Source organism: Carcharhinus amblyrhynchos, unplaced genomic scaffold, assembly GCF_965287045.1.
Source record: "Carcharhinus amblyrhynchos unplaced genomic scaffold, sCarAmb.v2.hapA chromosome_328, whole genome shotgun sequence".
In the NCBI taxonomy this organism is placed as follows: Eukaryota; Metazoa; Chordata; class Chondrichthyes; order Carcharhiniformes; family Carcharhinidae; genus Carcharhinus; species Carcharhinus amblyrhynchos.
Window position 1 is genome coordinate 35,111 of NW_027650068.1, and position 25,617 is coordinate 60,727.

Here is a 25,617-nt window from a genome sequence, read left to right on the forward strand (position 1 = left end):
TGTGAATGGTATGCTTTGTGTGTATAGTACACAAGAAACAATACTTTTCACTGTATCCCAATACATGTGACAATAATAAATCAAATCCTTCTTCCGTATGTACTCTATGAACGGTATGCTTTGTCTGTATAGTGTGCAAGAAACAATACTTTTCACTGTATCCCAATACATGTAACAATAATAAATCAAATCCTTCTTCCGTATGTACTCTATGAACGGTATGCTTTGTCTGTATAGTGTGCAAGAAACAATACTTTTCACTGTATCCCAATACATGTGACAATAATAAATCAAATCAAATCCTTCTCTCCTATGTACTCTATGAACGGTATGCTTTGTCTGTATAGTGTGCAAGAAACAATACTTTTCACTGTGTCCCAATACATGTGACAATAATAAATCAAATCTTATGTACTCTATGAATGGTATGCTTTGTCTGTATAGTGTGCAAGAAACAATACTTTTCACTGTATCCCAATACATGTGACAATAATAAATCAAATCAAATCCTTCTCTCCTATGTACTCTATGAACAGTATGCTTTGTCTGTATAGCGCGCAAGAAACAATACTTTTCACTGTATCCCATGACATGTGACAATAATAAATCAAATCAAATCTTATGTACTCTATGAATGGTATGCTTTGTATAGCGCGCAAGAAACAATACTTTTCACTGTGTCCCAATACATGTGACAATAATAAATCAAATCAAATCCCACAGTCCGTGCTAAATTCTTCCTCAGTGTTTACCCAAACAGGCGCTGGAATGTGTGGCGACCAGGGCATTTTCACAGTAAATTCATTGCGGTGTTATCGCAAGCCAACCTGTGACGCTAATGAATAAACTCAGCTGCCAGAACTGCCGAGCATTCTTAAGAGTTCTGCACTGGATCAATACCAGGAATGGCTGGGGGAGGGAGGAGGGTAACTTCCGTTCACATGGAGAGAGTGGGAGAATCTGGGATGGTTTCCCCTCGGAGCACAGAGGGGATGAGGGGGAGACCGAAGCGAGACGTTCAGAATCCCGAGGGGGGGGAGGAAAGGAGGGAAACAGTTTACATCGAGCCAGTAGGGAGAAACTGTTCTGAGTGAGTCAGTAGCCGGAGGGACACAGATTGAAAATAATCAGCTAGATAACTGCAGGGAAATTTGGAGATTAGGAGGAGATTAGTTCACACAATGAGTTATGATCTGGAATCCACTGGGTGAAAGGGTGGGGAGTCAAAGCCTGAGTTGGACACTGGGGATTCTACAATAACTTTCAGGCAGTCAGAGAGCCTGCAGAGAAACATTTCGGGCAGAAAAGGACAGCGAGATTAAATGGACAAGCAACAGGGGATGCATGGCCACAGTTTGCACTGTGACCCCTACAAGCCCGTCTTCCATTAGAGAGATGTGACACATCATTCAGATCAAAACTCCCAATGCAGTGCCAAGGGAGTGCCGCACTCAGAGGGTCAGTGCCGAGGGAGCGCCGCACTGTCGGAGGGTCAGTGCCGAGGGAGCGCCGCACTGTCGGAGGGTCAGTGCCGAGGGAGCGCCGCACTGTCGGAGGGTCAGTGCCGAGGGAGCGCCGCACTGTCGGAGGGTCAGTGCCGAGGGAGCGCCGCACTGTCGGAGGGTCAGTGCCGAGGGAGCGCCGCACTGTCAGAGGGTCAGTGCCGAGGGAGCGCCGCACTGTCAGAGGGTCAGTGCCGAGGGAGCGCCGCACTGTCAGAGGGTCAGTGCCGAGGGAGCGCCGCACTGTCAGAGGGTCAGTGCCGAGGGAGCGCCGCACTGTCAGAGGGTCAGTGCCGAGGGAGCGCCGCACTGTCAGAGGGTCAGTGCCGAGGGAGCGCCGCACTGTCAGAGGGTCAGTGCCGAGGGAGTGCCGCACTGTCAGAGGGTCAGTGCCGAGGGAGCGCCGCACTGTCAGAGGGTCAGTGCCGAGGGAGCGCCGCACTGTCAGAGGGTCAGTGCCGAGGGAGCGCCGCACTGTCAGAGGGTCAGTGCCGAGGGAGCGCCGCACTGTCAGAGGGTCAGTGCCGAGGGAGCGCCGCACTGTCAGAGGGTCAGTGCCGAGGGAGCGCCGCACTGTCAGAGAGTAACTATAGGAAGGATGTGACGGCACTGGAGGAGGGTACAGAGGGGATTTACCAGGATGCTGCCTGGGATGGAGCATTGGAGCTATAAGGAGAGACTGGATAGGCTTGTGCTGTTTTCTCTGGAGCAGAGGGTGGCGTGGGACATGATTGAGGTGTGTAAGATGACAAGGGGAGTGGACAGGGTGAGTAGGGAGCAGCCGTTCCCCTGGGTTGACGGGTCAGTCACGAGGGGGCAGAGTTTTGGAGTGAGGGGGATTTGAGAAAACATTGTTTCGCTCAGAGGGTGTTGGGAATCTGGATCGCGCTGCCTGGGAAGGTAGTGGAGGCTGGAAACCTTAAAAAATATCTGGATTAACACTTGAAGTATCTGAACATTCAAGGATACGGGACAAGGGCAGGAAAGTGGGGCTAGCGCAGGGGCTGAATGGTTGCCCTGCTGTCCCCCGCACAGCCAGGGGCCGAATGGTTTTGGTGTGAGTCACCATTTCTCTGTTTTTTTTAAAAAGAAATACTTGAGAAAAAAGAAACAGGAAGTGGTGTTCAATTCTCACCCCGAATTCTGAGAAAAAGTGAGGCAGCTTCAGATTATCAGTAAAGCACGGTGCTGTTAACACAGCTCCACCCTTCACACCACCACCCCACAGACTATCATCATCCTTTCCCATCACAGACTACCGTCACCGTCCACAACACAAACGCAAGTTTTGGACACTAAGGGGTAATTTAGCACGGCCAATCCACCTAACCTGCACATCTTTGGACACTAAGGGACAATTTAGCATGGCCAATCCACCTAACCTGTACATCTTTGGACACTAAGGGACAATTTAGCATGGCCAATCCACCTAACCTGCACATCTTTGGACACTAAGGGGCAATTTAGCATGGCCAATCCACCTAACCTGCACATCTTTGGACACTAAGGGGCAATTTAGCATGGCCAATCCACCTAACCTGCACATCTTTGGACACTAAGGGACAATTTAGCATGGCCAATCCACCTAACCTGCACATCTTTGGACACTAAGGGACAATTTAGCATGGCCAATCCACCTAACCTGCACATCTTTGGACACTAAGGGACAATTTAGCATGGCCAATCCACCTAACCTGCACATCTTTGGACACTAAGGGACAATTTAGCATGGCCAATTCACCTAACCTGCACATCTTTGGACACTAAGGGACAATTTAGCATGGCCAATCCACCTAACCTGCACATCTTTGGACACTAAGGGACAATTTAGCATGGCCAATTCACCTAACCTGCACATCTTTGGACACTAAGGGACAATTTAGCATGGCCAATCCACCTAACCTGCACATCTTTGGACACTAAGGGACAATTTAGCATGGCCAATCCACCTAACCTGCACATCTTTGGACACTAAGGGACAATTTAGCACGGCCAATCCACCTAACCTGCACATCTTTGGACTGTGGGAGGAAGCTGGAACTCCAGGGAGAAATCCATGCAGACATGGGGAGAACGTGGAGACTCAGTACAGCCAAGGCCGGAATTGAACTCGGGTCCCTGGCGCTGTGAGGCAGCAGTGCAAGCCCACTGTGCCACCATCTCTGCTTTTGGAACTGTGACCATGGGGTCTTTTTCAGCCCACCCGAAGTGACGCAGGTTACAGTTTATTTATTAGTGTCACACAAGTAAGGCTTACATTAACAATGCAACGAAGTTACTGTGAAAATCCCCTAGTCGCCACACTCTGGCGCCTGTTCGGGTGACACTGAGGGAGAATTTAGCACGCTAACCAGCACATCTTTGGACTGTGGGAGGGAACCGGAGCACCCGGAAGAAATCCACGCAAACACGAGGTGGGGGAAGAACGTTCAGACTCCACACAGACAGTGACCCGAGCTGGGAATCGAGCCCGGGGGTCCCTGGCACCGTGAGGCAGCACTGCTAACCCGCTGTGTGCCACTCTTGGCGAGCTCTTAGTTGAAAGGTCTCACCCAGAGCCCCCGAGCAGCCCGGTGCTCCCTCGCCACCTCAGCCCGGACGGCGTGCACAGGTCTCGGTGCACAAGTGTTTCAAATCGCTCACGTGGTTCGGTGCCCTGAAACAGCCTGGAGGTTGGCGAGCGAGTGAGTGAGTGCGCTGTCCATCATTTTTACCTCCTTCCTTTCCTCGCGACTCGCAGCACAGGAGTTGTGCTGAATGGGGAGGAGGGGGAAGGGAATGACAACACAGACACACACACCCAGTCAGTTCAACACTCCCAAGGACAGCGCAGCACTGCCAGCAACCCAGGAACAATGCACGATCGCAGCAATTTCAAACATGTAACAAAAAAAAACTTTAATGAAAAAACATTCTTCAATATATTCTTTTAAAACAAAGGATATTAAGTAATAATAGATGTCAGCCGAAACAGATTATGCAGACATAATTTAAAGTATACATTTCTTTTCCCCAAAGCGTTTCTCACTCCTATGCCTGCTTTCCCACACTGGCAGTGAATGGGTTAATGCTGTTTCCTGGGTTTGGGGGGAGGAGAAAGGGAGGAAGGGGGCGGGGTGGGGGGGGGAGAGACGGCACTGACTTTCCCAGCCCCCTCTGAGCCAAGGATCCAAGAGTTTGCTGGACATGCAAAGGTGTGTACAGAATGAAGGTCATAACAGCCCACCTTCTCCCTGTTACAACCCAACCCCCCACCCCCCAGTTTATTACTGCTGGAGTAATGGCCTCTTCCTATCTCCACTCGTAACAACCAGCATCCCTCCCACCCCACTCTACCCCAAAGCGGGTTACAGCTCCACCCCCACCTGACACGAATCACAGGCTTCAGGACGGAAAGCTGTTCGGTCAAGTGGTACTGTCTCTCGCACAGGCGCACGCACATGCAGGCAAACACACACACACACACACACACACACACACACACACACACACGCGCGCATTCGCGTACACACACGTACAGATGCACATACACACACGCACGTACAGGCGCACACACACATGCGTACACGTACAGGCGCACACACATGCATACACGTACAGGCGCGCACGCACACATGCATACACGTACAGGCGCACACACGTACAGGCGCGCACACATGCATGCACGCACAGGCGCACGCACACACGCATACGCGTACAGGCGCACGCACACATACAGGCACACACACACGTACAGGCATACACACATGATAGGTGCACACATGCACAAGCGCGCGCAAACACACACACACACACACACACACACACAAAGGGAAGGGGACCCGTCCCCGCTCGCAAAGCCAGGTAGAAAACCTGAACAAGTTCATCCTTCCGCCCACTCCAAGGGTACTGAGGCCAAAAGCAGTTGGTAAATGCTGCTCCCTCACCCACAAACCACCAACACCCCCTCCTCCCCCGCCCCACCCGCCTTTCTTTCTCATCTTCACCAACCCCCCCAATCACTGGGAAGGGTTGGGGGGGGGGTGGAAGAGGGTATCCCTCTGAAGAGCGCTCCCAGGGCCCACCTACCACCTCCACCCACCCGCCTCCCTGTTAACCTAAAGAGGAGGAGGGAGAGAGAGAGAGAAAGGCTGCAGTTGGCAGCAGTGCTGGGAAAGTCTCGAAGCCTTAACATAAAGCATGCAACAAGTTAGCCAGCATTGTCAAGAAACGTGCAGCGCTGTGCCAAGTAACTTGGAGAATATCACTTTCCCCACTGTCACACTGCTGACAAACCCCTGGGCGTGTTTCCAAACACCCTCCATTCTCAATTCCGTGGGTTTGCATTCCATCTTTCCGTCCCGAACGTGTCGTTTTTTTTAAAAATAAAAAATAATAAACCGATTTGTGAAGAACAGGAGACGCAGATGAGCTAAAGTTCAGGCCACTGGGAAGGACAGCGAGCGAGCAGAATGCCAATTTTCCAGTCGCTAGCCCCCTCTCTCTCCACCACTCACCCTCCCCTCCCCAACCCCCAATCCTTCGTAGTGAGGTTCCTTCCAGAGAAATAAAGGAAATGATTTACCACGGTGACGGATGGCTGCACCTTGGGAAAAGCCAATTGGCTCGGTGCCTGGTTTCCAAAATGGACGCCCTGATTCCAAAATGGACGCCCTGATTCCAAAATGGACGCCCGTGCCATTACTGCTTTGGGAACCATCAAGTTGGAGTTGGCGGGGGTGCGGTGGGGAAGAAAAAACAGGGCACAGAGAATTATTCTTTAAATGAGACAGCAATCTGGCAAAGCTAGGCACAGAAACCATCAAACCAAAGTGATTGTGAAACACAGCACCTCCAAGCAGGTTGCGTTATTAGTCAGTATCGGTGTGAAGCCACCTCAAACTTCAAGCACCTAATGACGCCACCAGCATCGTACAAACATCGCACACAACTGGGACAGCTGTCCCAAATGCCAGCTCACCCGCTGACACCTCACTGGGTTTCTGATCTACACAAGCTCATTGCGAGGCAGCCATCTCCATGAGGGGCAATGGACGATCTGGCCTCGGGCTGCGTCGCACCACAGCCTGAGGATGTCCCCACTGGGTAAGCGGAGGCTGGAGGGTGAAGCCTTCTGTGGCCAAACAGCGTCAAGTTTCGGGGGCGGGATGACATTGGGATCGAGCAGCTCTCTCCCTGCCCCCTGTCCACCCAACACGCCCGAGGTGTAATCTTTAACTTCTCTTAACCACTGTGGTAATCGGAGATGGAACACCCAACAATTAACCTACCAACCAAGGCTGGCATGTTTAAACTCCAATTAATCTCACTTCACAACACATGGCATTGGAGGTCTATGTGAGAGAGGGAGGGCGCAAGAGAGGGGCAGAGACAGAGAGGGCGCGAGAGAGGGGGGCAGAGAGAGAGAGGGGGGCAGAGAGAGAGAGGGGGGCAGAGAGAGAGAGGGGGGCAGAGAGAGAGAGGGGGGCAGAGAGAGAGAGGGGGGCAGAGAGAGAGAGGGGGGCAGAGAGAGAGAGGGGGGCAGAGAGAGAGAGGGGGGCAGAGAGAGAGAGGGGGGCAGAGAGAGAGAGGGGGGCAGAGAGAGAGAGGGGGCAGAGAGAGAGAGGGGGCAGAGAGAGAGAGGGGGCAGAGAGAGAGAGAGGGGCAGAAAGAGAGAGAAAACGTGAGAGAGGGGCAGAGAGAGAGAGAGCGAGAGAAGGGCAGAGAGAGAGAGAGGCAGAGTGAGAACATGAGAGAGGGGCAGAGAGAGAGAGAGAGCAAGGAAGAGGCAGGGATGGGGAGGTGTCAGGAAATGGTGGGAGGGATGAGATCCCTAAGGCAGGCAGAAGGGGCCAGGAGAGAGGGGGAGAAAATCAGTCAGGGAGTAAAAAGGCTTCACGTGAATTACTAGAACTGTTTGGAAACAAGGTCACCAATACTGCAACTGCTCCCATCAGTGCCTGGGAAAGGGAACAAGGTAAATCTCTGGTAGTTTGGAGTGGAGAGAAATGGCCAATAAATCATTTAAACATCTTTGTGAGGAACAGCCCCTCTTCCCACACATACTCACTCTCTCACACACACACAGGCGCACGCACGCACACACACACACACACACACACACACACACACACACACACACACACAGGCGCGCGCGCACACACACAGGCACAGGCGCGCGCACGCACACACAGGCACAGGCGCGCGCACACACACACAGGCACAGGCGCACGCGCACACACAGGCACAGGCGCGCGCGCACACACAGGCACAGGCGCGCGCGCACACACAGGCACAGGCGCGCGCGCACACACAGGCACAGGCGCGCGCGCACACTCAGGCACAGGCGCGCGCACACACACAGGCACGCACACACACAGGCACAGGCGCGCGCACACACACAGGCACAGGCGCGCGCACACACACACACACAGGCGCGCACACACACACAGGCGCACAGGCCCCTTCACCGGGGCATTTAACACACACACCAACAACATCGCCAGTCCATCTGCTCTCTTTCTCAAAACACAAAATATAAACATAGCCAGCGTTGCGGGCAGGGGAAGGAGAGGGTGGAGGAGGGGGTGTCAGTCATCTATGCATATTATCTCTCCACTTTTGTCTTTCTTTTCCACATTCACTCCATCCTTGCTGTTTTCCTTTCTCTCCAAGGCAGGACCGTTGGATGCTGAAAGAGAGAGAGAGACAGGGGGAAAGAAGAGGTCATTTACTTTGCAACCATTGACGGGACACTTCCAGCAGCTTGACAGGATACAACAGCCACATCGCTCTTCCACATCCCCATTTCCCAGCCTGCTGCAGCTCATGACAGGGAGGCTCCATGCCTGAAACTACTGTTCCTCACGCAGGCACCTGACTCTCGATTCCACCTGCAGTAACTGGGTGCCCCACCTCAGGGAGGGCACCCGAGGCTTTGGAGGGGGTGCAAGGCCCTCCTGAGCCGCTTGCACTGTTACGGAGGAATTTGTCCAGATTCCTGCCCCTTGATCTACTCAAGGTAATTGGCTCAGGGATTCGTACAGTGCAGAAGGAGGCCATTCGGCCCACCGAGCCTACATCAATAATACCATCCAGGCCCTCTCTCTGCAACCCCATGTATTTACCCTGCTAAGCCTCCTTACACTCGGGCAATTTAGCATGGCCAATCCCCCTAACCTTCACATCTTTGGACACTAAGAGTCAATTTAGCATGGCCAATCCCCCTAACCTTCACATCTTTGGACACTAAGGGACAATTTAGCATGGCCAATCCATCTAACCTACACATCTTTGGACACTAAGAGTCAATTTAGCATGGCCAATCCCCCTAACCTTCACATCTTTGGACACTAAGAGTCAATTTAGCATGGCCAATCCACCTAACCTGCACATCTCTGGACAGTAAGGGGCAATTTAGCATGGCCAATCCATCTAACCTGCACATCTCTGGACACTAAGGGACAATTTAGCATGGCCAATCCACCTAACCTGCATATCTTTGGACAGTAAGGGGCAATTTAGCATGGCCAATCCACCTAACCTGCATATCTTTGGACAGTAAGGGACAATTTAACATGGCCAATCCACCTAACCTGCACATCTTTGGACAGTAAGGGGCAATTTAGCATGGCCAATCCATCTAACCTGCACATCTCTGGACACCAAGGGACAATTTAACATGGCCAATCCACCTAACCTACACATCTTTGGACTGTGGCAGGAAACCGGATCACCCAGACACAGGCTCCAGACAGACAGTGACCCGAGGCCGGAATTGAACAGAACGATGGAATAGGCTCAGGGGTCTGAATAGTCCTCTCTTGTTCTTAACAGCCCTGTCACCACCGGCAGGGCTCCACTCCCCAGCCGGCGACTGAGTGATTGACAGATCGGCCACATCACAGGGCGAGTCTTACCGGCAGGGCTGTCGGCTGCGCTCGGGTAGGAAAGCCTGGCGAACGTACCCTTCGGCTTTCAGCGGTAGCGGCTAGCTCCAGGCAGGGAACGCGAGGAGGCGGAAGGCGTGACGTGGGTAAACGCGCCGACCGAGCGCACCGTTTCTTTCTCCCTCCCTCCCGCCCGACACGCAATGAGCGATGAGGAATGATGAACGCCCCAGCGTACCGAGCAGCTTAAACAAGCCGGTACACCTCACAGTGAAAGGCTGCAGCTCCACAAGTACACACAGACACGGCGCACACTGAGACAGACATGCACGCAGATTCACAACTGCCTGAACAGAATTACAGCACAGAAACACACCAGTCTCCAGTGTTTATATACTCCACATCCTCATCTCACCCTATTCCTTTCTCCCACGCATGTTTATCCAGCTTCCCCCTTAACTGTCTTGATAATATTTACTTCCCCCCACCTCGTCCCCCCCCGTGGGAGCGAGTCCCACATCCTCCCCCACTCGCTCGTGGGAGCGAGACCCACATCCTCCCCAACTCGCTCGTGGGAGCAAGTCCCACATCCTCTGCCACTCGCCCGTGGGAGCGAGTCCCACATCCTCCCCAACTCGCCCGTGGGAGCGAGTCCCACATCCTCCCCAACTCGCCCGTGGGAACGAGCCCCACACAACCGAAAACACCTGTGGTAAGTGTTTCATAGAATCACGGAATCCCTGCAGTGCAGAAAGAGGCCCTTCGGCCCATCGAGTCTGCACCGACCACAATCCCACCCAGGCCCTACCCTCACATCCACCCGCTAATCCCTCCAACCTAATCATTTCAGGACACCAAAGGGGCAATCTTAGCACGGCCAATCAACCTGACCCACACATCTTTGGACTGTGGGAGGAAACCGGAGCACCCGGAGGAAACCCACGCAGACACAGGGAGAACGTGCAACCTCCACACAGGGAGTGCCCCAAGCCAGGAATCGAACCCAGGTCGCTGGAGCTGTGAAGCAGCAGTGCTAACCACCGTGTTACTGGGCCACTATCTGGGGAGGAAGACAGGAGCTCCCCACCCGCTTCCCCCTCAGTGTCCTGGATCAACATTAACTCCTCAAACAACATCACAAGTGTATCCACTGTTGTTAATGATGTGGGCGGCACGGTAGCACAGTGGGTTAGCACCGCTGCTTCACAGCTCCAGGGTCCCGGCCTCGATTCCCGGCTCGAGTCACTGCCTGTGTTGAGTTTGCACATTCTCCTCGTGTCTGCGTGGGTTTCCTTCGGGTACTCCGGCTTCCTCCCACAGTCCAAAGGTGTGCGGGTTAGGTTGATTGGCCATGCTAAGAAATTGCCCCTTAGTGTCCAGGGATGTGTAGGTTAGAGGGATTAGTGGGTATGATAATGGGGGTCGGGCCTGGATGGGATTGTGTTTGGTGCAGACTCGATGGGCCGAAGGGTCTCTTTCTGCAGTGTAGGGTTTCTACGTGACCACTGTGTGTGAACTGGCAACACATTTCCCTACATGCGAACTGTGACTACGTTTTAAAGCTACTTCACGTACACAACACAAGGTTGAGGTTACCAGGGGAAACTGGGCTATGAACGATTGAAAACATGGCACACCCCGTGTTTAAGCTGCAGCGGAGGATGTTATGAGCCAGACAAACAGTGCTACGCTGGTATCTGCTATTGAAACCTGTAACAAACACCGTCCTTCTGTGAACCTGCCATCTGTATGTACTGAAAGCAGAGTGAACTCACACACAGGGGACACCTCACTAGTCAGACAAACGCAATGCAGAATTATACAGCACACACGGAGGCTCTGTAGCCCATCGTGCCTGTGCCAGCTTGGTGAATAATCTATCCAATTAGAGTTTATTTACCAGCGTCACAGGTAAGGCTTACATTAACACCGCGATGAAGTGACTGTGAAAATCCCCCAGTCGCCACACTGCGGCGCCTGTTGGGGTAACACCGAGGGAGAATTCAGCACGGCCGATGCACCCTAACCCTGCACGTCTTTCGGACTGTGGGAGGAAACCCATGCAGACACGGGGAGAATGTGCAAAGTCCATACAGACAGTGACCCGGGCCGGGGATCGAACCTGGCTCCCTGGCACCGTGAGGCAGCAGTGCCAACTACTGTACCACCGTTGGCCCTGTGTGTATCTGTGCTGGTGCATGTACTTCACGTCTGTGCATGTGTCTATGTGCCCACGTGTTCACCTGCACTGGCATCTTTTTAACTCAGTAAGAAGTCTGACAACACCAGGTTTACCCCAGTCCAACGCCGACATCTCCACATCATGGCATCTTTTCGCTCATTCACAGGATGTGTCTCGACCGGCATTCATCACCCATCCCTAATCGAGAAGGTGATGGGCGAGTTCCCTTTCAGTCCGTGTGGCGTAGGTACACCCACAGTGCTGTTGAGAAGGGAGTCCCGGGACTTTGACCCCAACCAGGGTGAAGGAACAGCCGATATCTTTAGAGACCTGGAGTGGAACTTGAGGATGGTGTTGCTGCAATGCAGCCCTCGTCTTCCCAGAAGCAAGCAGTCATGGGTTTAAAGGTGTTGTCTAAGGAGTCTTGGTGAGGACGTTAATAGTTGGGGGGATTCAGTGATGGTACGCCTTGGGTGACATGCCTTATGAGGATAGGTTAAGTAAGCTCGGTCTTTTCTCCTTGGAGAGATGAAGGGTGAGAGGTGCCTTGATAGAGATGTATAAGATGTTGAGAGGTATTGATCGGGTGGATTCTCAGAGGCTATTTCCCAGGGCTGAAATGGTCACTACGACAGGACACAGGTTTAAGGTGCTGGGGAGTAGGTACAAAGGAGATGTCAGGGGTAAGTTTTTCACTCCTGAGTGGAATTGGCTGTCATTGGTGGTGGTGGTGGAGACAAATTTGATAGGGTCTTTTAACAGATTTCTGGATGAGTACATGGGACTTAATAGGATTGGGGGTTATAGGTAAGCCTAGTAGGTAGGGTTATGATTGGCGCAACTTGTGGGCCGAAGGGCCTGTTTATGCTGTAGATTTTCTATGTTCTAAAGTGTTAATAGTGGGGGGGATTCAGTGATGGTGACCCCCCAGGATGTTAATAGTAGGGGGGATTCAGTGATGGTGACCCCCCAGGATGTTAATAGTGGGGGATTCAGTGATGGTGGCCCCCAGGATGTTAATAGTGGGGGGGATTCAGTGACGGTGACCCCCAGGATGTTAATAGTGGGGGGATTCAGTGATGGTGACCCCCCAGGATGTTAATAGTGGGGGATTCAGTGATGGTGACCCCCACGATGTTAATAGTGGGGGGATTCAGTGATGGTGACCCCCCAGGATGTTAATAGTGGGGGATTCAGTGATGGTGACCCCCAGGATGTTAATAGTGGGGGGGATTCAGTGATGGTGACCCCCCCAGGATGTTAATAGTGGGGGGATTCAGTGATGGTGACCCCCAGGATGTTAATAGTGGGGGGATTCAGTGATGGTGACCCCCAGGATGTTAATAGTGGGGGATTCAGTGATGGTGACCCCCAGGATGTTAATAGTGGGGGGGGATTCAGTGATGGTGACCCCCCAGGATGTTAATAGTGGGGGGGATTCAGTGATGGTAACCCCCAGGATGTTAATAGTGGGGGATTCAGTGATGGTGACCCCCAGGATGTTAATAGTGGGGTGATAGTGTCGTTAGTGTGCTTAAACTGGACCATCTCGAGGGCAACATGACAGCTCAGAGACTATCTCTGTTGCTGTGCGGACACATGGATTTGGGCCTGTGTCTGTGGGAGTTTGCACGTTCTCCCCGTGGTTGCGTGGGTTTCCTCCGGGTGCTCCGGTTTCCTCCCACATCCCCCAAAGATGTGCTTTTAGGCTGATTGATTGGGTACTAAAATTGTCCCTAAATTGGACCTCCCTGATCCTCGCACGTTAGGCGTAGACTAAAATCATGAATAGGTCACTGAGATAGTAGGACGGCGGCGCGGGCTCGTTGGGCCGAAGGGCCTGTTTCCCATGCTGTGTTGTTCTTTGTTCTTTGATTCAGTGATGGTGAAGCCTTCATTAAATTCCCAATGAGTGAGTTAAACATAGACTCAAAAGTGATTTACTTTTTGTTCAGTCACAGGGACACTGGTTAAATTCTTTGTTGGAGATGGTCATTGCCTCACACTTGTATGACGCAAATGTTAGTTCTGCGTCCATCAGTATGCCTTTGCCCATGTGCCGGTGTATCTGCACCCACTTCAGTCGATGCCCATGTGTTTGTATCCATGTACGCCTGTGCATGTACTTTAACCCATGTGTACACCCCTGCCTGAATTTGAACTTGTTCTCCTGTTTGTGTCCATGTGCCAGTGTGTGTATGTGTGCGCATGTTTGTGCTTGGGCTTTGCAGTGCTTGGCTGGGTGTGAACAGCCCTGACTGAGAGCACAGTCAGTCTGTGTCAGGTAATGCCTCAGCCTTCTCTTCTCTGAAGAAGAGAGCCCAGCCCACTCCAGCTAACTTTCCATTAAGTGTGACAAATCCCACGCAGCGTCAAACAGTAACTGGCGGGGCTGCCAGCGTCCGTTAACAGCGAGAGTCTGTGCCTCCAGACGTGAAGGAAACAAATCAAAGGCAGGACGGGGTACAGATTATCGTTGCTGCAATCTCAGTGGCTTGGTCTGCACTCCCCGTGCTTCACAGAACTGTTACAGCACAGGAGCAGGCCATTCGGCCCACTGTCTCGGCACCAGCTCTCCAAACGAGCATCAGGACTTGGTGTCAGTCCCCTGCCTTTTCCCCGTAAACCCCTGCACATTAATTTCTCTTTTAATCCACAGGTGCTTCGGTCCGCCTTGCTGTCCAACAAGGGGCGATGGGTCGTGCGAGGGCTGCTCTTGGGATGTTTCGAGAGTGGCCTAGTGCTTCACGTCGTTAAACTGGACCAGACGCTGGGCAAGACGACAGCTCAGTGACTATCACTGATTGCTGTGCAGACACATGGATTTGGGCCGGTGTCTGTGGGGGTTTGCGCATTCTCCCCGTGCTTGCGTGGGTTTTCTCCGGCTGCTCCGGTTTCCTCCCACGCCCCAAAGAGGTGATTGGTGTAACAAATTGTCCCTAAATTAGTCTTCCCTCAATGTGGAATGCCATAAGCATAGACAAGGGTCATGGGTGGAGGGGGGACTCGATGTTAAAATGGCGGCGCGGGCTCGTTGGGCCGAAGGGCCTGTTTCCCGTGCTGTGTTTGTTCTTTGTTCTGTTCGAATAATCATCTCACGCCCTCTCGAATGCCTCCACTGAACCTGCCACAGCCACACTTCCAGGCAGTGCCCCAGACGACTGGCCGGTGTGTGAAAGCTTCTCCTCACATTGTATTTGTTTCTTTTGCCAATCACTTTAACCCCCCGCATCCCTCTCGCTCTCGATCCTTTTGCGAGAGGAAGCAGTTGTTTCTCCTGATCTACTCTGTCCAGCTTTGAACACCTCTGTCGAACCTCCTCCTCCGCGAGGAGGACAGTCCCAGCCTATCCTCACGACTTAAGTTTCTCGCCCCCTGGAACCCGTCCTTGCAAACCTCTTTCTGCTGGCTCTCTCTCTCTCTCTCTCTCCAATCCCTTCCCAGCTTACTCGCACCCTCTAGTGACAACTGGTGTTGACACAGGTCAGTCAGTCAGCTGGGCCTAAACGGAGAGGCAGGAGGACGAGTAGCTGCGTTTAATTGAGTCACTGGCGGTTTGAGCGAGTGGTGCCAGACCAGCAGCTAGCTCGTCTCGAACACTTGAATCATCTCGAGCTTTGCACGCTCGGTCCTCAAACGGCGAAGGCACCAGTTGAATTCCAGCCCTCACTTTCCACCTCCCACCCAGATCTATCCAGGAAGACAAGCTTCAGTTGCACTTTGATAAGCTGCTGTTCTTCAGAATCAGAAGAACACATCGGCCCTCCAAACCTGCACCGGTCACCCTGTCCTGTCTAGATCAACTGCCTGTATTGATCCAGATCTATTCCCTGCCTGTTCTCCTATCTTATCAAGATAAATGTCGCTGACGTGTCTGCCTCACTTGGCAGCGCACTCCAGGCCCCCTCCACCCTCTGTGTAAAAAACCTCCCCCCCACCCCCCGCACATCTCAAACCGTAGAATCCTACAGTGCAGAAAGAGGCCCTTCGAGTCCGCACCGAACACAATCCCACTCAGGCCCTACCCCCTACATATTATACCCACTAATCCCTCTGACCCACACACCCCTGGACACTCAGGGGCAATTTCTTAGCACGGCCAATCAACCTAACCCGCACATCTTCGGACTGTGGGAGGAAACCCACGCAGACACGAGGAGAACGTGCAGACTCCACACAGACAGCGACCCGAGCCGGGAATCGAACCCAGGTCCCTGGAGCTGTGAAGCAGCAGTGCTAACCCACTGTGCTACCGTGCCGCACATCTCCACTGAACCTGTCCCCACCCCCCCCCTTACCTTCAACTTGAACCCCCTTGTGAAAAAAAGCTTCCAACTGTTCACCTTATCTACACACTCATAAATTTTATAAAAACTTCTATCAGGTCACCCCCCCTCAGCCTCCGTCTTTCCAGGGAGAACAATCCCAGTTTATTTCAAATCTCTCCTCACAGCTAGTGCCTTCCACACCAGGCAACATCCCGGTAAACCTCTTCTGTACTCCCTCCACGTACTTCTGGTAGTGTGACGATCAGAATGGGGCACAGTATTCTAAATGTGGCCTTGCTGACGTTCTACACCACCGTAAAATAATTGACCAATTTTTATACTCGATACCCTGGCTGACGAAGGCCAGACAGCCACTTGCTTTCTTCACCACCTTCTCCACCTGTGCTGCCGCTTTCAATGGTGATCTGTGGACCTGCACCCCCAGATCTGTGTGTCTGTGCTCCTGATCACAGAATCCCTACAGTGCAGCAGGAGGCCACTTGACCACAATCCCACCCGGGCCTTATTTCCACAACCCCACATGTTTACCCTGCTAACCCCCCCCGCCGACACGAGGGGAAATTTCGCACGGCCGACCAACCTAACCCGCGCATCTTTGGGCTGTGGGGGGAAACCGGAGCAGCCGGAGGGAACCCACGCAGACACGAGGGTGGGGAGGACGTGCAGACTCCAATCACAGACAGTCACTCGAGCCGAGAATCGAAACCGGGCCCCTGGTGCTGTGAGGCAGCTGTGCTAACCGCTGTGCCACCAGTGCAGCCCATATATCAAGTTGATCTTTCGCAACATCCTGGCCATGATGGTAACGCTATGTTCTGCGCCCTCTCCTTTCCTTCTCCCCTGTGTACTCTACACCTCGGAAAAGCAGCCACCATAATTAAGGAGCCCACGCACCCCGGACATTCTCTCTTCCACCTCCTTCCGTCGGGAAAAAGGTCCAAAAGTCTGAGGTCACGTACCAAGAACAGCTTCTTCCCTGCTGCTGTCAGACTTTTGAATGGACCTACCTCGCATTAAGATGATCTTTCTCTACACCCTCGCTATGACTGTAACACTACATTCTGCACCCTCTCCTTCCCTTCTCCCCTATGTACACTATGAACGGTATGCTTTGTCTGTATAGTGCACAAGAAACTATACTTTTCATAGTATCTCAATGCATGAGATATTAATACATCAAATCAAATCCTTCACCCCTATCTACTCTATGAATGGTATGTTTTAAGTTGGTCTTTCTCTAAACCTTAGCTGTGACTCTGACAGTACATTCTGCACTCACCTTTCCTTCTCCCCATGTACTCTATGAACGGTATGCTTTATCTGTATATGTAAGAAACAATACTTTTCACTGTATCCCAATACATGTGACAATAATAAATCAAATCCTTCTCCCCTATGTACTCTATGAACGGTATGCTTTGTCTGTACAGCGCGCAAGAAACAATACTTTTCACTGTATCCCAATACATGTGACAATAATAAATCAAATCCTTCTCCCCTATGTACTCTATGAATGGTATGCTTTGTCTGTATAGCGCGCAAGAAACAATACTTTTCACTGTATCCCAATACATGTGACAATAATAAATCAAATCCTTCTCCCCTATGTACTCTATGAACAGTATGCTTTGTCTGTATAGTGCGCAAGAAACAATACTTTTCACTGTGTCTCAATACATGTGACAATAATAAATCAAATCATAAGAACATAAGAAATAGGAGCAGGAGTCGGCCATCTAGCGCTTCGAGCCTGCCCCGCCATTCAATAAGATCATGGCTGATCTGAAGTGGATCAGTTCCACTTTCCCGCTTTCTCCCCGTAACCCTTAATTCTCTTGTCTATCAGAAATCTATCTACCCGTGACTTAAATGTATTCAGCGAGGTAGCCTCCACCACTTCAACAGGCAGAGAAATCAAATCCTTCTCCCCTGTGTACTCTATGAACGGTATGCTTTGTCTGTGCGCAAGAAACAATACTTTTCACTGTATCCCAACACGTGTGTCAATAATAAATCAAATCCTTCTCCCCTATGTACTCTATGAACAGTATGCTTTGTCTGTATAGTTCACAAGAAACAATACTTTTCACTGCATCCCCATACACGTGACAATAACAAATCAAATCAAATCCTTCTCCCCTATCTACTCTACGAACAGTATGCTTTGTCTGTACTGTTCACAAGAAACAATATTTTTCACTGTATCCCCGTACACGTGGCAATAATAAATTAAATGTTCCTCTATTAACTCTTATTGCAGGCACTGGTTGAAATAGTTACTCAAACGCACGATTCCCTTGCTAATGCCAACCACCAAACAATGTCAATGATCACAACAGAGTGACGCAGCTCACAATTCTGCTTCGACGCAGTTACAAGGTGCAGCAGCAAGCGTGCAGGAGCTTATGGATGGAGAGCGGCTGGCCCACACATGCAGCCGATCAGGGAAGCTGCCCCTCGTCTGGTCCAGTGATGAAACGAATGGTTATGAGCGAGCAGGCACTGGGACAGAGCTCTCACCAGCAGGACTCATTTACACAAAGCAGCAGTGACTCTCGCACTCTGGATATTCCCTCCTGATCAGAAACTTTAAACCTTCAATTCTCCCCCACCCCACAGTGGCAGGCGGGCGAGCTAAATCATCAGCCACTGTTTCAGTGAGACGGGCAAACGGGTAACTGGAGAGATGTTCCAACGGCAGGGATACAGGTCAACCCGAGAGACCAGTCCTGTCGTACGTGACCAGCAACACCCCCCACCCCACCGATTCCTTTGCACAGTTTGTCTCGGGTTTCTCCGTAGGCGACGGTCAATCTTTTTGACCGGTTGAACTAAATCGAATTAACTGAGGGGCAAATTAAAAAGGGGCAGCCCCCACCCCCCACCAAACAGAAGACAAATTGGAAAGGAAACTTAAAATATCAAACTGGCCTTGGGTCAGTGTCTGAGCGGAGTCTGCACGTTCTCCTCCCCGTGTCTGCCTGGGTTTCCCCCCCCCCCCACAGTCCAAAGGTGCGCGGGTTAGGTGGATTGGCCGTGCTAAATTGCCCCTTTAGTGCCAGGGAGACTAGCTAGGGTAAATGCACGGGGTTACGGGGATAGGGTCCTGGATGGGATTATGGTCGGCGCAGACTCGATGGGCCGAATGGCCTCATTCTGCACAGTAGGGTTCTACGATTCTAGGCACCTGGAGCCTCCAATAGCCAAAGTCAAGATCTCCCGGCGTTCGATGTGATTAAAGGGGGTCCCAGCTCCCGCAGTGCCCAGCGAGCACGGACACCACATGCCCCCCCCGCCCCCCCCCTCCCCACCTCTCCAGGGGCACCCGGCCGTGAGTCCAGCCGCAGTGGAGGGGCAGACAGTCGGGTTGGACCACCCCTCCTTGGTCGCCCGCTGCCTGGATCTGTTTATGGCAAGTTTCGCCAGGCCCGTGAGCCCGAGGAGGAGGCCCCCTGCCTCCCCCTTCTACACCGGGTGCCCGTAGGTCAGGAGCGTGGGACTGAAGTGCCAACAAAAACATCGGTAAAAGCTTTTTGGAGGAAACTAAAAAGGGGGTGCTGTCTATACAAAAGGATTTCGGAAAGGGTAAGGAAGGTGGTGGCCAATTCACCCACATCGAGTGTAGGGAGATCTTGACTTTGGCTATTGGAGGCTCCAGATTCATAGAATCATAGAATTCCTACGGTGCAAAAGGAGGCCATTTGGCCCATCGAGTTTGCACCGACCATAATCCCATCCAGGACCCTATCCCCATAACCCCATGCATTTACTCTAGCTAATCTCCCTGACACTAAAGGGGCAATTTAGCACGGCCAATCCACCTAACCCGCGCATCTCTGGACTGTGGGAGGGAGCTGGAGTACCTGGAGGAAACCCACGCAGACACGGGGAGAACATGCAGACTTCGCACAGACAGCGACCCAAGGCCGGGAATCGAACCCGGGTCCCTGGCGCTGGGAGGCAGCAGTGCTAACCCGCTCTGCCGCCCAGTTGACACCAGTCTTACGAGTGAAAGAGAGAAAAACAGAGATCAGGAGGTGAACAAGAAGCCCGTCAACCTTCTTGGCTTCTCACCTGTTGAAGGGACAGACGTGCCTTTTTCAGTTTCCCCTCCGTTGAAAAGCATTGGCACCTGTAGTGGTGGGTCCTGGGTAGTGGAACTAAGGTAGTGTGCATACTCAGGCTATTCAACTTTGGAGAGCATCACACAGGACAAATCTCAGGTTCCAGCAAGGAAGACTTGCCCTTGGCCAATGGTCAAATGTGCAGACACTGCTGCCATTCCAGCTATGATTGGCTAACTCAGGAAAGGTCAAGGTATGGGGTTAAGGTCACAGGTCAGAGAACCCTACAGTGCAGAAATAGGCCCTTCGGCCCATCGAGTCTGCACCGACCACAATCCCACCCAGGCCCTACCCCCATATCCCTACTTATTTTACCCGCCAATAAAGGTTTATTTATTAGTGTCACAAGCAGGCTTACATTAACACTGCAATGAAGTTACTGTGAAAATCCCCTAGTTGCCACACTCTGTTGCTTGTTCGGCTAACACTGAGGGAGAATTTAGCACGGCCAATCCACCTAGACAGCATGCCTTTCAGACTGAGGGAGGAAACCGGAGCACTGGGGAAGAAACCCACGCAGACACGGGGAGAATGTACAGGCTCTGCACAGACAGTGACCCAAGCCAGGAATCCAACCTGGATCCCTGGTGCTGTGAGGCAGCAGTGCTAACCACTGTGCCACCATGCCAGCCATATCTTAAGCTGACCTTTCTCAACACCCTGGCCATGACTGCAACACTACATTCTGCGCCCTCTCCTTTTCTTTGGACAGTGACCCAGGCCAGGAATTGAACCCAAGTTCCTGGTGCCGTGAGACAGCAGTGCTAACCCACTGTGCCATCGGGACTTGAGAGCCGGTCCCTGGCACTGTGAGGCAGCAGTACTAAACCCACTGCACCACCGGGAACTGAACATGGGTCCCTGGCACTGTGAGGCAGCAGTACTAAACCCACTGCACCACCGGGAACTGAACATGGGTCCCTGGCACTGTGAGGCAGCAGTGCTAACCCACTGCACCACCGGGAACTGAACCTAGGTCCCTGGCACTGTGAGGCAGCAGTGCTAACCCACTGCACCACCGGGAACTGAACATGGGTCCCTGGCATTGTGAGGCAGCAGTGCTAACCCACTGTGCCACTGGGAATTGAACCTGGGTCCCTGGCACTGTGAGGCAGCAGTGCTAACCCACTGTGCCACCAGGAATCGAACCTGGTCCCTGGCGCTGTGAGTCAGCAGTGCTAACTCCAGTGCACCACCGGGAATTGAACCCGGGTCCCTGGCGCTGTGAGGCAGCAGTGCTAACCCACTGTGCCACTGGGAATCGAACCCGGGTCCCTGGCGCTGTGAGGCAGCAGTGCTAACCCACTGTGCCGCCCTGCTGGGGTTGGCTGTGAATCTGGGAGGTTACCCACCCCTCTGAGCGGTCGAGAGAAATATTGCAACCTGCCCGTCGAAGAGATCCTGATGGTGAAAGTCTCAGCTGTCGAAAATGCGAAAGGCGGATGGGATGAGCGAGAGACACCGGCTTTGAGCGAGGAGAGAGACAAAGCGAGAGTGCGTGCGTGCGCGCGCGCAAGCGAGCGGGATGGTAGATGATGCTGCACCTGCGGTTCCCAGCGTGTTAGTAGGAAGCTTGTCGTTACGGAAAGAGATGGGCCTCTGGGTGGGAGGCTGCGGAAAAGGCTGTGGGAGGATGAGGTGGCACTGGCTTGGGAGTGCTCCAGAATCGGGAAGCCGAATGCTCACTGGTGGGGGGAACTGTACAGGATCTTGTACAGAGGTAGAAAGGAGGGGAGGGGAGAGGAGAGGAGGGAGGGAGGGAGGCAGAAAGGAAGGAAGACAGGAAGGCAGAACGGAGAAAGAGGAACAACAACCCTTTCATTAGTGCAAAAATCAAGCTGATGGGAGACACCAGACTCCAACACATCTGTTTAAACACACGGGACACTCCCAATCGCTCACCCAACATCAGTGCTTTCTCTTTGTTTGCTCCCTCTCTCCTCACCACTCCTACACCTTAAAGGACGTGACGATGGTCAATAGCCATCGCAGCAATGCCACCCAGTGTCCACCCATTTACTATCCTTCCATAGCGAGGTCGCTGCCGTGGAGACTAACGGCTGAGATCCCCAGCCCTCCTCCCAGGCCCAGTCCCGGAGGTTCGGAGCCCAGCTGCCTCCACGTGGCCCGTTCAGCGCTCGCTGGGGATCACATCCCGGAGTTTCCTGGTCTCTTCGTCCCAATGCTACAACCAGCACTGGGAAACGTCTAACTCCTTTCGCACGGAATTGAGACGCTTGCTCAGGGAATCCCTCGACTTGCAGGAGATCCCGTGCTAACCTTGTCACCAGATGCTGAAGGTAGCATGTACTGCCTCTTGCTGGTAAATGGAAGCGGGGGAAAGCGGGACGGAAAGCCAGCTGAACACTGGTGACAGCTCTGTACCAATGGGACAGAGGGCCAGGGGAACGAGGTGACAGCTCTGTACCGGTGGGACAGAGGGCCAGGGGAACGAGGTGACAGCTCTGTACCGGTGGGACAGAGAGCCAGGGGAACAAGGTGACAGCTCTGTACCAATGGGACAGAGAGCCAGGGGAACGAGGTGACAGCTCTGTACCGGTGGGACAGAGGGCCAGGGGAACGAGGTGACAGCTCTGTACCGGTGGGACAGAGAGCCAGGGGAACGAGGTGACAGCTCTGTACCGGCGGGACAGAGAGCCAGGGGAACGAGGTGACAGCTCTGTACCGGTGAGACAGAGAGCCAGGGGAACGAGGTGACAGCTCTGTACCGGTGAGACAGAGAGCCAGGGGAACGAGGTGACAGCTCTGTACCGGCGGGACAGAGAGCCAGAGGAACAAGGTGACAGCTCTGTACCGGTGAGACAGAGGGCCAGGGGAACGAGGTGACAGCTCTGTACCGGTGAGACAGAGGGCCAGGGGAACGAGGTGACAGCTCTGTACCGGCGGGACAGAGAGCCAGAGGAACAAGGTGACAGCTCTGTACCGGTGGGACAGAGAGCCAGGGGAACGAGGTGACAGCTCTGTACCGGTGGGACAGAGATCCAGGGGAACAAGGTGACAGCTCTGTACCGGTGGGACAGAGGGCCAGGGGAACAAGGTGACAGCTCTGTACCGGTGGGACAGAGGGCCAGGGGAACAAGGTGACAGCTCTGTACCAATGGGACAGAGGGCCAGGGGAACAAGGTGACAGCTCTGTACTGGTGGGACAGAGAGCCAGGGGAACAAGGTGACAGCTCTGTACCGGCGGGACAGAGAGCCAGGGGAACAAGGTGACAGCTCTGTACCGGTGGGACAGAGGGCCAGGGGAACAAGGTGACAGCTCTGTACCAATGGGACAGAGGGCCAGGGGAACAAGGTGACAGCTCTGTACCGGCAGGACAGAGAGCCAGGGGAACAAGGTGACAGCTCTGTACCGGCGGGACAGAGAGCCAGGGGAACAAGGTGACAGCTCTGTAGCGGCGGGACAGAGGGCCAGGGGAACAAGGTGACAGCTCTGTACCGGTGGGACAGAGGGCCAGGGGAACAAGGTGACAGCTCTGTACCGGTGGGACAGAGAGTCAGGGGAACAAGGTGACAGCTCTGTACCAATGGGACAGAGAGCCAGGGGAACAAGGTGACAGCTCTGTACTGGTGGGACAGAGAGTCAGGGGAACAAGGTGACAGCTCTGTACTGGTGGGACAGAGAGCCAGGGGAACAAGGTGACAGCTCTGTACTGGTGGGACAGAGAGTCAGGGGAACAAGGTGACAGCTCTGTACTGGTGGGACAGAGAGTCAGGGGAACAAGGTGACAGCTCTGTACTGGTGGGACAGAGAGCCAGGGGAACAAGGTGACAGCTCTGTACTGGTGGGACAGAGAGCCAGGGGAACAAGGTGACAGCTCTGTACTGGTGGGACAGAGAGCCAGGGGAACAAGGTGACAGCTCTGTACCGGTGGGACAGAGAGCCAGGGGAACAAGGTGACAGCTCTGTACCGGTGGGACAGAGGGCCAGGGGAACAAGGTGACAGCTCTGTACCGGTGGGACAGAGGGCCAGGGGAACAAGGTGACAGCTCTGTACCGGTGGGACAGAGGGCCAGGGGAACAAGGTGACAGCTCTGTACCGGTGAGACAGAGAGCCAGGGGAACAAGGTGACAGCTCTGTACCGGTGAGACAGAGAGCCAGGGGAACAAGGTGACAGATTTGTACCGGTGGGACAGAGAGCCAGGGGAACAAGGTGACAGCTCTGTACCGGTGGGAGTATTTAGCATGGCAAACGCACCTAATCTGCCTGTCTCTCGGACAGTGGGAGGAAACCCACGCAGACACGGGGAAAATGTGCGCACTCTGCACAGACAGTGACCCAAGCCGGGAATCGAACACGGGTCCCTGACACTGTGAGGCAGCAGTGCTAACCCACTGTGCCACCTGAAGTTTCATGGACCCCCCCCCCCACCCCAATTTCATAGAATCCCTATACTGCAGGAGGCCTTCTGGCCCATCGGATCTGCACCGACCACAATCCCACCCAGGCCTTATTCCCCGTAACCCCACGTACTTAACCTGCTAATCCCCCTGACACCAAGGGTCAATTTATCACGGTCAATCCACCTAACCCGCACATCTTTGGACTGCGGGATGAAACTGGAGCGCTCAGAGAGAAATTTAGAAGAAGACTTTCTGCTCCAGGTCTCCAGTGGCGTGATCTGCCCTACACAGGCGTTAACTCTGAACGATGTCTGGGAGCGAAGTGACACATTGCGAGAGTGCAGCCGTCCAGTGTGTTTAACCCAGCTGGTTGGAGACTGGGGGCTTTTTCATTCTATCAACGGCAAATGCAGGTTAATCTCCACAGAGTATATATTGTACGTGCTGGGCCCCAGTAACAACGTACAGCACCAGGTGAGGACAAGCTTCAACGATCACTCATCTGCTTCCTCATCGCCCCATCACTGAGGCCAGCAGTGATGGGCAATTAGAACCGGGGGCTTGTTAACACCATCAGATCCTGAGCAAGTGTTTGACAGCATCCAGCACCTACATTATACACAAATCCGAAGCAACTCATCCCAGTGGCCCCGATGCTTGGTCATTCCGTTTGGAGGATACAGGCTAACTGGTGTCTGTAAACCAGTCAGAGCACCAACCAAATCCTTCACAGGAAATCACCATCGGATCCACGATTGAGAGCGCCAAGGTGATTAACGCACGCACACTATCCCCCGCTCTCCTGGTCTTGCGGGCTATTATTATCTCCGAGACACTGTGCCTTATCCATACTGGGCTTTCGTGCAAACTCCACCCCCCCCGGGAACTGAACGTGGCGCTGTCGGACTGCCTCGCGTGTGTCACTCTGCACATCCAGCGAGCACCGCACTGGGACACGGGGTTCTCGTGACAGGAGGAGCACCAAGCCCAGATTGGCCTCTTTGGGGGCGGGGGGGGGGGGGGGGGGGGGGGTGTGTGTGTGTGTGCAGGGAGCACTGTGGCCTGGTCAAGGTCAGTTGCCTCGTGTCCAGAGGAACGATTTCTTCACAGAGGGTGGTGAGCGTCTGGAACGAGTGGTAGGGGTAGAGGCGGGTACAATTTTGTCTTTTAAAAAGCATTCAGACAGTTACGTGGGTACGATGGGTGTAGAGAGATGTGGGCCAAATGCGGGCAACTGGGATTAGCTCAGTGGTTACAAAAAAAAAGGGGGCGGCATGGACAAGTT

The 25,617-nt window shown here is 53.2% G+C and overlaps 1 protein-coding gene across 1 annotated transcript in view; it reads right to left on the reverse strand.

Moving 5' to 3' along the window:
• Nucleotides 1–7,904: 7,904 nt before the first annotated feature.
• Nucleotides 7,905–25,617, reverse strand: part of LOC145339107 (ATP-dependent chromatin remodeler CHD3-like) — a gene marked incomplete at its 5' end in the record, with an annotated part of 134,410 nt that continues 116,697 nt past the window's right edge. Inside the window, 1 exon segment of the mRNA XM_080183543.1 lies at nt 7,905–8,172. Within this exon segment, the coding sequence (XP_080039669.1) occupies nt 8,072–8,172 (101 nt within the window).